The sequence below is a fragment of the Helicoverpa armigera genome, chromosome 10 (genome assembly GCF_030705265.1).
Source record: "Helicoverpa armigera isolate CAAS_96S chromosome 10, ASM3070526v1, whole genome shotgun sequence".
In the NCBI taxonomy this organism is placed as follows: domain Eukaryota; kingdom Metazoa; phylum Arthropoda; class Insecta; order Lepidoptera; family Noctuidae; genus Helicoverpa; species Helicoverpa armigera.
In genome coordinates, this window is record NC_087129.1 from 3,331,263 (window position 1) to 3,344,323 (window position 13,061).

General features: G+C 37.5%; 1 protein-coding gene across 17 annotated transcripts; it reads right to left on the bottom strand.

Moving 5' to 3' along the window:
- Window positions 1-275: 275 nt before the first annotated feature.
- On the bottom strand, window positions 276-12,126 carry Wupa (wings up A). 17 transcript variants are annotated; one of them, XM_064036471.1, is made up of 10 exons: window positions 11,978-12,126; window positions 10,524-10,565; window positions 8,688-8,705; window positions 8,240-8,368; window positions 8,034-8,157; window positions 6,636-6,736; window positions 3,893-3,936; window positions 3,004-3,145; window positions 2,332-2,396; window positions 276-632 (listed from the first exon to the last, which is right to left on the bottom strand). In XM_064036471.1, exons 2-9 carry the CDS (start codon window positions 10,536-10,538, stop codon window positions 2,352-2,354), a joined length of 618 nt encoding a protein of 205 aa, XP_063892541.1. In that variant the 5' UTR covers window positions 10,539-10,565; window positions 11,978-12,126; the 3' UTR covers window positions 276-632; window positions 2,332-2,351. The 17 variants fall into 17 exon arrangements, with proteins under 17 accessions (XP_063892541.1, XP_021183958.1, XP_021183947.1 ...); XM_021328283.3 differs by lacking the exon at window positions 6,636-6,736 and adding an exon at window positions 6,339-6,439 and having other exon boundaries at window positions 11,978-12,125; XM_021328272.3 differs by lacking the exon at window positions 2,332-2,396 and adding an exon at window positions 1,557-1,574 and having other exon boundaries at window positions 11,978-12,125.
- Between the last annotated feature and the right edge of the window lie 935 nt (window positions 12,127-13,061).

Sequence of the window (13,061 nt, forward strand, 5' to 3'; positions counted from 1 at the left end):
TGTACTCGTAACTCTATCGTTGTTTTACGAAATGATGTTTCTTGTTTCTATCATGTTTTTTTTAAATATTAGGGTAGGTATGGGAACATAAAAATGGAACAGGAGAAAAAATACACTTATGGTTTTTTAAGTGTCGCATACATTTCACTCTCTTTCTTCGTAATAAATGATAGAGGTACTAATTTAATGTAAAGGTAAAAGTAACAACTACACATAAGGATACACAGGGACATAGGGGCAAGGGCAGGGGCACAAATGACATCCACTAAGTGTAATACAGTACAGAAAATTAATTTATTAAACGTATTATCTTACAAAAAATCATTATTTAATAAATAAATAATTATAAAAAATTATTTGACATGTTCGAAATGGATTTGATCAATCGACAAGTACACAGATTTTAATGGAGGAACTTGTTGCTGGTAGATACCTACGGGATGACGTCAGCGGGAGGCCGACGGGCCATAGAGGGTAGGTATATCACAATGTGTTGGTAGTTAATTACAATTGTCAATTGACATAGAATAAAGGTCTTACAGTAGGTGGGGGTGATTAACAGTTCATGCCTCAACCTCTTCCTCTTTTACCTTCTGATCTCCTGGCTTGCCCTTGGACCAGTCTGGTTTTTTCTGTGGAAACAAAAAGATATAATCAGTACAAAGCTTTTTTTTTATTGTTTTGCATCGAAGCCGATGGACAGCGCATCGCGGCTATATTCCCAGATACGCCCGCGATCAGCAAGCTTCTTGATGAAGCGGGGTGGACAAAATATATGTATATACAAAATGCTGCTTCAGGAATACCAAGTAAATATGTGGTGTAACTTTTATTTAATTAAATAAAACGCTATGGTATGACTATAACGTTTGAAATAAAATTCACACCGATGTTTCTCGGCAGAAGCATTTTATGGTAATCTTTAATCAGCAGACCCACCACACCATACGTCGACTGTATGAGCTAATTTATACCATGGCTCATTGATTGCCGTATGGTCTGGTGTAATAGGAGGTTCGCGAATATAATGTAATAGTCGTCTAAAGCACACACTTCAAAGCCTTGAAGTAGGTATAACACATCTAGGAAAACTTTGCTATGGAAAACCGAAGCGTTTTGTGGAGCAAAACCTAAAATAACCGTCTTATAATACAAGTGTGGAATGTGTCTGCACTGTGGAGCGCAACTTATCACACAAAGCTTTATACAATAAATCTGCTAAGGGGCCAAAATGCAGCTTAAACGGATATACCCTCGTTATTTTTCCTTAAGATGAACTTTATTCATCAAAAGAAGAAATAAAGAGAGACAGATTTCAATAACACGCCCATGAAAACTGATGGACGGATGAAATGTACAAAACGAATTGATGCCAATCGTTAATGTGTCTGAATTGGCAAAGATCTTCAGCTTCAGTGAAAAATAAACTAGGTAATTGTAGCCACTCTAATAACGGTACATCTCATAGCTGTGCTGAAAATATAACATGCCGCGTGTATGAGCAACGTCTAAATTAAAACGTGTCTGTACGCGTTGTCGCTTTACGTTCTATTTACCTTGGCTGCAGCGCCACCCTGTGAAACATCGCATCATGATATTGTAACAATATTATTGCGTTTCTATTCTACTTTGACAACCTCAACTATTACCAAAGAATTTCAATTATCTCAATTTACGACGGAATTAGCTTCGAACTACTGAGTATTAGTATTACATGAAAAATTGCTACAATTTCCAAAGTTTCCAATGTTCGTATAGAGTTGTTGTACAGTTAGATAGCAAATGTTTGTGACAGTTTAACAGTACGTGGGTGTTCCGTGATGTGGGTGTTCAACCATGTCATGTGTAAGTGTAGATATGTTATGTATATAATTATATATTGTGAAGATCTTGTACACAAACTACACAATATTTTCGAAAGACCTATTTGCAGATTTATTCAAGAAAGTTAGTCACTAAAAGAAATAGAAGAAAAGCCTTTGGTGTGTAATTTAATTTCCTATTATAAAGGAGTGGCGAAGCATTGCAGGGGAATACCTGAATACTGAAATAAACTTGTTTTTATAGTTAAAAGTTGCAGCGTAAGCCTTTGGTCGGGGAAGAGTTAAATTAAAATGTTAATAACAAGATTGCACATCTACATAAAGTTGAAAGCTGTATTTAACGCGTCATCCAAACTCTTTCTCACCTTGTTTTGTCAGGTTTGGATGTTTTACGGAATTCAAAAGATAAGATCGTAGAAAAGATCGATTTATTTATATTAAATTAATGGGTAATTAAAAAATAAGTCATCATTTGTTCAACAGTAGAGAATGATTGTAAGAAACTGACTGTTAGTTATTATGTTTGGTCTACTTCTTTCCAATAGCCCAATCAGCTTTCTCCGCTTTCTTGGCCTGTAGAAGACGATCAGGAAAAGATGATGAAATGCCGTTAAATAATCATAATCTAGAAGCAACGCTAGTAACAGTTGGGACTCGAACCCACGGACTAGATGTAGTAGAAGCAATTATAGATGAAGTTAATGAAAGTAAAGAAAATGATTAAAGAAAGAAGAGTTAAAGAAATTTAGTTCAAAGATAGAAGTATTCAGAAGAATATGATGCCAATAATAAACTAAGAAGAATGTTAGATAGAAAGTTCAATATTATTACAGTATCGTAAATATTTCCATAGTTACACCAGGAGTTATATATAGACACGATACTTTCATTGGTACTGTATCAGGTGTAGTAAGAATTCGTGTTTTGATGTAATAAGTATGTGGAACTAATACTTCTTTGACAGCCATTTATAACCCCAGACCCAACATGACTCATCCATTGGCAGAACTTTCAATTACATGTGCCAGATTGGCATCTTTGCTTTTACGTTTAACTACTACCATATCAGTAAGATTATCAATAATCACTGCTTCTTCATCAGTGTCAATATCTGCTGCTAAATTATCATCAATACTATCTTCTAGAAATAAAAGAATGTCTGTAGTATCATATATCTTACCTCTTTGTCTTCTTCTTCAAGGGTGAACTCCTTCTTTTTGACGACCTTCAACTGGTTACGGAAGTTGAATTCAGCGGCCTTCTTCTGGAGCTTGGCGAATTTGTTCTCGTATTTGGACACCTTCTTTAGTGTGGGTTTGACGCTGGAGTAAAACATATTTATTAATGTGGAGCCTTCGATTTTGTCAAGATCACATAGATAGATAGAACGACCCCTTTAATTGCGAGGAAACCTCTTATAGGAAAAATACTTCATCTATTCTACCTCTACTTCTGAAATCTATAATGTGCACGGCTATAGTTATAACTAATTTTAAACTTAAATTGAAGCCATAATCATGGATTATTAGTACGAAACCCTCAGTATTCACACGCGTCTCGTTCAAGGCTGTTTTTATTTTTCATTCTAATTTCGTTACCATTTTCAGCCAGGTTTTATGGACTAAAGGGTTTAGAATCAGCTTACAAATGCTGAGTCCTTTGTATTTCGCGGTGTGTGTTCATATTTAATACCGCGCAATACAATGCGCCCGTAACAAAGCGTCGTAGCACCGTAGCGGCGTAGCTTCGTAGCCGTAGCGTAAGACTGAATATTAAAACCGAATAATTGTTTTCAAAAACTTAATTATCAAAGTGAACCATGAATATTTATTTCAGAAAGAATATAGTGGCAGTTCTAGAATGAACTTAACATATCTGAATAGAGTCCATGAAATTCGACATCTACCTAGCATTTCTCTATGGAACAATAAAGTAGTCGAGAAAATATTTTAGAATCGCCCGCTGGTTATTACTGAAAGTGCTATTGTAAACGAAATTGTAAGGGGACCCAAAACTACTCGAGATTATCATAATTTTATCTATTCGTTCTAAAGGATGGAGGTACTCACAATTTGCCTCTGAGGTCGTTGACTTGAGAGTTCAGGTCCGAGATCTGTTAAAACAAAACTTGTATTAGCATTCCAAATTCAAAATACACTAGTCAAGTTAATAAGAAGAAGCAAATGTATAGAAATCATAAGGAAATGTTATTGTGTCTACAAAAACTTCAAGTTATGTTTAATCATTCCAGGTTTTCTAGGAAAGGATCAAATTCAAATATATTAGTCCTCTTTGAAATGAAATTAAGTTGTGAAAGTAAATAAGAATAATTAAAATGAAGTTAAATGTAACTGTAGACTATAAAATTGAAAATTATAAATATATAATTAAATATTATATGTAAATGTATTGTCTAGTAAGAGGCAGCAATTTAACTAACTACTAATGAAATAACTTCACGAATCATTTCACAAGTTTGTTTCTTCAAAATAAATAAAATAAGAAACTATTCTGTTCACTCACTAATTAAAAATCTAAGTAACAAAGGACAATCTTAATGTTCAAACTTGTGCAACGTTCGTTTCAATTTACAGTTGAAACTCCATGCAAGGCACATTGAGAATTATGTTACATTCAAAGCTCGAAAACTGAAAAACCAAATGACCACAAAATCAACCACCATAAAAAAGTTTAAAAAGAGTTAATTTAAAAAAGAATTCGAAATATTAATTCTAGAAAAGCACAGAACAAGATATAGAGCTGAGCATAGATTAGGCAGTGTTATTTGCGAGCTGAAGTCTTGTTTTAATTTCTGTGGTCTGTGGGAACATAAATTATACTATCCCGGATCACTGTGACCTCCTATATATCTTAAACCTGTGCTCTTTACCTAGACATTAGAGAATAACGTGGGCTATATAAATACAGGTACAACCGACAAGATTCGTGCAAGAGATCTACTTATCGTGCCTCGTGATTGGTAGCTGGCCGTCTGCAGCTCCTGTGCCTCAACAATCTAGATTTATTCACAAATGTACAGATAGATGTGCAGGATATTATACATGTGCAACATATATAACACGAGCGCTAACAATATTGTACTGCTTCGGCCGCGACCGGGCGTGCGTCGCGTCCGCTAGTAGCCACTGCACGTCACGCTACTCAGTGATCGAAGTTGTAACATATTGAGCGCTTGTCGGTATGCGAGTTAATTTTATATGTATGTTGCGATGGAATCAATTCTGTATACATCGGCGATCAATGTATGAGTACCACGTTGCAGATAATGTGTATCATGGAGTGACGGTGCAAAATCGATCCAGACTTGCAAATGTGGGTATGTATGTAGATACAGATGTGGGTACTGTGTGTCTTTGGACTCGCAAGTGAGCATAGTATACACCACTCCGTGTCCCGGAAGTGATGCGTCCGAGCGATGCTCGGCTGTCACGCAGGGAGGGGGCGGGCAACATCGACCAGAGCATGGCACTTTCAATTTAAACACTCGGTGTATACAGGTATTGCAAAAGGTTTGTGGGGTATATCAGCAACCGAACACGCAAACATGTCGCGCGGAATATTACGGCACATACGTGAAAAGTTGGAGATTTGGAACAAGAAGTTTCACTTACACTATGCACTTGCGTGTGCCAATAGAGGAACCAGTCCAGCGTTCCAATTACACCTCAACGGTATCTCTAATTGTTATCATAAAAAGAGAAAATTCAGTAAGGCCTCTAAGCTCGCCACCACTCATGAAGCGTCACACTGGCGGATGCAGCTATTGTATTATCATTATGCTTGATTATGTACTTGAACACTTTTTAAATTATTATTATTAAAGTGCCATACTATTTTAGATATGATTTAATAAGGTATTTTAAGGGATATTTGTTACGTCGTATTATAGTATATTTGTCATGCAACAGGCAAAGCTTTAGCTGGTAAGCGGTTGGTGACGAGATGACGTCGGTAAGGATGAACATGAGAAGCACAGAGAGATGACCGACACGACACATCCATCGATAGATATACGATACATAGAGAATAGAGTTTGACAGGATAGACGTAACCGCGATATCGATAACATAGATATAACAAGAATACATAGAGATGAGACAGTTCCGCGGGCATGCAGCGGCGACCGCGCCGGTAGTGAGTGCAGTGTGGTTACTGTTACGCCGGTGGCGGTTACTGTAGTTAGTGTAGTTAATGGTGTAAGCTCCATGTCAATGACGCGATCGGCGGAGATCGATTTTGCACCGCACGCCTGGTGGGCGGGGCGAGTGCGCCCGCGCCGCGAGCTCGCGTCCCTCCCCACTACGACACATCACACGCGCTCTACAAGTACACCACTAACGAACCGACCTTCCACCGTTATTTACAACTCAACAACAAACAACCGAAAACTTACAAAGCGTTATCAATGTATAAACACGAACTGTCACACGCGCACGTTTGTTACAGAATCGATGACTGTGATATTCACAATGGTTATAAAGTATTGGTCAATACCTCATAATCTCTTTTCCTGACTTCATGTTCCAAATCCCACTTCTGGCCCTCACACACATACATGCGGTCATAATACTCCTGTATTATTCTCTTGAGCATTGCTATAGAAAAAGGAAAGACATATTATTGAGCCAGCAGAATGAGCATGGGCATCGGTGTGAGTGACCTGCCGACGTGGAGCGACGTGTGCATGTGTGCGGTGAGCCGTACAACTATCAAGTCATGTCGTAACAACTAAATCAGAACCAACTCATATCATGTCATATGCATTCCCAATTCCTAATTTATGTGGTTTACCTCCATTTTCCTAATTTCGATCGCTCGTTCTAGTTCATATTTATCCCCCTCAAGGTTGTATATTCTGTGCCAGTACATTTGACATATCGTCTGGAGTTCCGCTAAAGAAAAACAATCACATTTTAAGTTTTGAATAATTTCGGCGCTTCGAAGTCTGTCTCACGGATCTGTGTTGATGCTGTGTAGTGGACTCGACATAGGGGCCTTCGACTGGTGGAACAAAGCGTAAGCGAAGCTACATGATCAGTACTGAGGTGGGTAACAAATGGACTATTACTGAAACATAATCAATGTTGTTATTGACTCAAAACTCGATGAGAGTATCTACAGAATCTATTGCAGCTTCGGACTGCGCTACAACGGGTCGTTGTTATTTCAGCGTTTTTAATTTACTTTGTTATCCACACGGTTAAGGTTGAAAGGTATCATTTATTTTCAGCTCCGTAAAACGACAATTATGATATTGCTGCGAAAACAAAACAATATTTTAAACTAGTCACATTATCGGCATGAACTACTCAAACGAGAGCGTAATATATAAATTGCGTAGCTCCCAAACCAGGTCAGACCTCGAGCGCTCTGCGGGCCACTTCCATCTCGTGATCGTACTTCTCCTCTTCAAGCTTGGCGATACGCTGATGGTAACCGGTTATGATGCTCGTGAGAGCCGCTACAACATCAACCAAGAGTTACTCGCGCTGTGCGCAGCTGTCCCAAGTACGCGATCGTACCCCCGCGCCCCGCGCGCCATCGACCATCAGTTAGACAGGTGTGAGTGGAAGAAGTTTAAGGACGGAAATATAAGATAATAGAAGAGAGTAAGTTTACGCAATAAAATCAACGATATCACATGAAGTTTAGAAGAAGTAGAGAAACGCGTTAGACAGATAGGCCTGAGATTGACGGCCGAACACACCGTTAAATCTTTGTTAAACCAGCTGACGAAGTAAGAACAACACGCCACTTGACATATCACAAGTTACGTTAATTTTTTTAATATAAATATGAAAGTAAAGTCTTTGTAAGTGTTGTGAGTCGACACAAGAGAGCTGTTCGTTTTCAGCAGCTCATCTCTCTACCTCCATATCTTTTCTTTTAACGATGTATTCCAGATCGAACTTTTCGTCTTCGAGCTGTCCGATGCGGGTGTGGTATTCAGTGCAAACCCTCCTAATCGCATCTATAATTCGACATAACACATGTACACATGTAGCTTATGGTGGGGCCCTATGTGAGAGGAACACGAAACATGGATATCGCCGTGTTGTGGAGTGTGTGATGGCTTATACTATGGGGTCAACTTTACATATGTCCAATAGTTGGCTTCATATTTGTCAGGATGTACAATTACAAGATTAGGAGTTTGATTGGTGTGGCGGGAGTTGAACAGAAATTTACCTTCGTTTGCATCTTCAATGTTCTTGGGTTTACCGCACCTCTCTTCGATGATGCGCCTCCTCTCAGCCGCTTTGCGTTCCTGCTCCTTCTTCAGTTCCTCGGCGGCTTTCTTACGCAGCAGCAACTGTTAGGGGAGCGAATCGAGAACTTAGAATACTAGTTCACACTTGTCAAATGGCTTGACCAGTCACAGATTAAGCACTTACCCTGAGCTTCTTCTTCCTCTCAGGTGTCATGAAACCCTTCTTCGCCTTCTTGGCTTTGGAGGCCTCCTCCATACGCTTGCGCACCTCAGCGCGCTTGCGGTCGATTTCGGCCTGTTTGGCCTTCTTCGCCTAGAGACAGTAGACATTGGTAACGGAGTGTTCTAATTAGGAACCTAACTAGTGTGTTAGTGTGTGTGTGTGTGAGTTGGTATGGTGTTATGTGTGTGTAATAAATACTTGTGTGGTGTGTGTGTGTGTATCGGTATTGTATGTGTGTGCATGTGTGTGTATATGTGTGTCTGTTTAATGAGTATTTTTGATACGGTGTGTAAATGTACTAGTAAATTGTATGTAAAGTTTGTGTATAAGTAACTGTGTTCGTATAAATTGTACGTGTAATTGTGTGTAAGTCGTCTATTAAGCGATTGTAGTCCCGTCGTTACTTTACCTCCTCGAGACGCTTTTTCTGTAAAAGAAAGAAATAAATCTCAGTATACGGCAATAAGCTGAACAAATTGCTTGAGTTAAAGTGTTTACGTTTGCTACAATTACCAGCGCAACATAGTGTACACTTCAATACAAAAAAGAAGGAACAGTTTTAAAATGTTTTCTTATTTTCAAACTTGAAAATTCATATAGAATTTTGATTTAGAGCCGATTTTTCAATCATCAAGTAACTTCTATCTCAGGAATAAATATGGCGATTTGACATATTTTCTATAAAAAAGTTGTCGAAATGTCAAACATATTCTTCAGGCAAAAGTTATCTCACGATCGAAACATCAGCCCTTAAGAAAGATATTGAACTGGTAATTAAAATCAGTCTACAACTATACACTGCGAGCAAAAAAAAACACTGTGGGTTCTTTGGTTTCAACCACAAAGTTCCTATTTCAATATTCAAAAGCGGTCTATATTTTTGCTCGCAAGTAAATAGTTATAGAATGTCTCATCTGTTATTTCAGTGCGGTTGCAATCACAGTGTACGGTATGAGTTGTGAGGTAGTGAGGGTTTACTACACATTATTCAGGACTAGGCTCATTAACTCTAATATATTACCACGCCGTTATTACATATTTGATTACAAAGCTCTTAGAGGCAACGTCGACTTAGGCATTAACAAATATATTTATTGCTTCCCTCTGCTAGAAGCAGAAAAAAATGTGTCCCATCCCTAAGCGATGATAAATGTTGCCATGATGAAAAATAAATATTCGTTTCTAAATCAATTTTCTTTTGAGCAACATGAATCGTTATCTTTTTAAATAAGCGCTGTTTTTCTTTTGTTTTTCATATAGAAGCTGGTTATATACTTTTTGGGATCGCAAAAGGTTTTATTTCTGTATTATTTACTCTTTCAAATTAGCTTTACAATGATGGTAGTAACAAATAACAGGGGTAAAGTTAATAAATACAGTGAATTACTAGGTAAACATATAAATATTGGCATTGTGTATTCGGTGCTGATTCTACAAATTGTGAGTTAATGTGGCTATTAGCTAATTTTACACATAAACATATATTTTCAGATATTAATACTCGACATTTAATTAGTTACTCAGTTACGCAGTCGGTAACTACTACACTGAATATTTATCGACTTACAAGATATTATGAAAAAAATGCTGTAAAAGATTCTGTAAAATTAAAGAACATAGATCGTCAAAAACAATATAAGACGATACACTGCAAATTGTAGGTATTTTTTTCAACTTCACTATCGATTTTTCAATAGAATTTCACCAACTTTCTTTTAGGTGATTAAAGAGCCAATTATATTTCAACCAATATGCAAAAGTAAACTTTTTTGTAGTAATAAAAATGATGTCTTGTGTGTGTTGTGTCAGTATGTTGGTTAAAAGCACAATAATTACCTGAGTCTCGAGGAGACATAGCAATCAATACTAAATGGTGAATCCGCAGAGACGTCGAGTTTTGCAGCACAGAAGAACAATCCAGGAGCGCACGGAAAGTATAAATGAAACAGAAGAAATACACAAAAAACATGTTAGATTAAAATAACCTAAAAAAACAAATTTTGAAAGCTTCGTTTGTTTTAAAAAAAGACTTCAAAATTCGAACTCATGTCTGCAAAAAAAAGTAATAAAAGAGGTATTGTCTAAAAAGTTCCATATCTTATTCCAATTTTAAACTGCTAATGTCATAATCAGAATTGAATCCCGTCAACAAAAGACTGAAGTTCATTGGAGTCGTTTACAAAGAGAATCGATATTAAGGTTATCGAAGATTTCGTTCCATTTCGCGTGCATTGACTTACCTTACTTCATCATCCGCCATTGTGTTTGGTTTGTTGATCTAGGAGTCCTGGAAAAATTAAAATACGTTGTTACTTTAGCTATTGAAAAATATTAAATACTATCATATATCAATTTATTTTAATTTAATTAATAGATAGACTTGAACTAAATTGTTGAGATAACCCAACGCAAGATTTAAGTCCCTATAGTAGTTGAAAGACTAATTACTAATTATCTTTGACATTTACAAGTGGCTCAGCAGATGTCAAGGTACAAGATAATGTTAATCTGTCATTAGTACAACAAAATATTATTAATGACAATAAATAAAGCGTATTTGGCCATAGTCATGAGAAACAAGATCGTTATTTGAAACTTTTTGGACCAAAGCCAAGACGTCGACGTGTGAATACCGACACTTGATACTTGAAATCCGGTTACCTACCCAAGATTTTCCATATTTTACTGTATATTAAATCGAGCATCATATTGCATTCTTCGATTGCAGCAGACGTATGCATTCTATGTTACTAGAATAGCCTTGAATAGTTGAAAAAGTTACGTGAAAAAAATCTGGAGAATCTAAAATTAGATCAAGAAAATGGTTACGCTGAAGATTGTAAAAGAATCTGTGTAATAACGGTTGCCAACGTAATGAAAATTCCACAATTAGGTTCGGGCGTGTTCGCGGATAGTCGGCTAAGTTCGGGCGGTGCGCGGGCGACTGAAATAGGTTGGCTCGCGGACGGCGCATCCTAATTTGGTGGCGCGAGCGCTGCTTTGCTTACTCGGGTTTCGGACGTTATGCAAAGCAGACTTGTGTTACAAATTATGAAAATTTTGATCTTATTTTAACCGACGCGGATGATGTTGAAATAAAACGAAATATTTAAAGTTCGATAATCACGAACAGCATAGCCATCCTGTGTTTATTATCAAAGAAGAATTTATTCAATGATGGAGAAAGACCTCAGCAAAATGTTATTTTCATTTATTCGCACATGAGTTTTATTTCATTTCCTGCTGTTAAGCATGAGGTATAGTATATTCATCTAAGTATGTGTGCATGATATTATGTCATGACCCAAATACGCTATGCTAGGTATGCAACGAGTTTCCGATAAGCACGTGATACAGGAAATATAAATTACCGAGTTTAGTTAAGACTTCCTATCTTTTCAAATCAATGTCTATGTCAATAATATCTAGGACACATTGAAAGCACTATACAATTATCAATGACGTCATAAATATTGCACAGAGCATCATATTTCATAACTACGGAAGGTCACTCATGAGGACATCATCTGATACACGGAAAGTCCACACACTGGATCGCGAGACCGATGCATCACAGCAGTGCTCCGATTTACCACGACATTGATATATCACTTCACTGAACGTTAAATGCACTTCAATAATCTTGCGTCGGATTACCGTTTTGTTAGTAAAAATATTTTAACTTTCACTAAAACTCACCTAAGGCAAAGAAAAAGAGGATGGCCCTATAGATGGTTCAGCCAACACGAGCCACAGCTGCTGACTGGCGCGAGGCGGGCGGCAAGGTGCGGCGGGCAGTGCGTAGGCGCAGCCACCCCGTCGCCCGCGCGCCCCTCCCCGCCGCCGCCCAAACTCTTGCAGACTCGCCCCGCTCTCACCACGGCGCGCCTTCACTGCAGACATTTTTAGCGCAGTGTCGTTTTGACACCAACACCGAAATAACATTAGAAGTAAGCTCCAGTTCGAACGAGTCGGATGCCTCGTAAATTCTGACTAGTCGATGCCATGTGCGTAAACAGTTTCAGTATCAGTTTATTGCGATATGAAGATTATGATTAAAACAACCTTTTTACGATGTTTTTCAGACATTCGATTTACTTTATACATAAAAAGGAAAGTGAATTTCAAAAGAACCGTCTGTGGCTAGATACTGTTTTCCGATAAAGTTGAGAATTGAAAGCTCGATTTTTCGCTACATAAAGCGACTTTAATATATTTGTGACCCACATACGAGAAGTGCTTGAATTCTTTCATTACAATGTAGCTTTTGACCAGCATATTATTTCACTGACATAATGAACTATTCAATCGAAGCAAGATAATAATTCTGAAATACATTTCTTTCTTCAATCAAATAAGTCTACAATATTATGTATCTATTCCTAAAAAATAACTTTGAGGAAACTCAGTGCACGATTCGGTATATTACAAACTTACATTCTACAGGTACAATCACAAAGCGCAATAATAAAAACGCGGAAGATCAAAGCAATTAGTCCCTTGATCTGTAGTGAACTAATAATAGCTATCTAATTGATTGTCAATCATCTCGATGAGTTTGGCACTTGTCAAGCGCACGTGGCGACGAAAGAACATATGCAACGTGACAGCCCTAGTACGAAGACGTATGTTTATCATCTGAACTGCAGTATCATCGTCCTACGAATCTTTCTTTGTGGTCAGTGAACCATTTCTCTTTTTTTATAACGAAAAATTTTCTAAGCAACTTTGTATCATCGTTCATCTTTCACACAGACATTATGATGTTTTACCTACCTATCTT

What these genes read in the sequence shown, in the direction of transcription:
- Wupa (XM_021328272.3), bottom strand. An exon ending in TCGAAATTAGGAAAATGGAG is followed by an intron (nt 3,937 to 6,635) that starts GTAAACCACATA and finishes TTGTTTTAACAG; the next exon opens with ATCTCGGACCTGAACTCTCA. An exon ending in AACGACCTCAGAGGCAAATT is followed by an intron (nt 3,146 to 3,892) that starts GTGAGTACCTCC and finishes GTTTTACTCCAG; the next exon opens with CGTCAAACCCACACTAAAGA.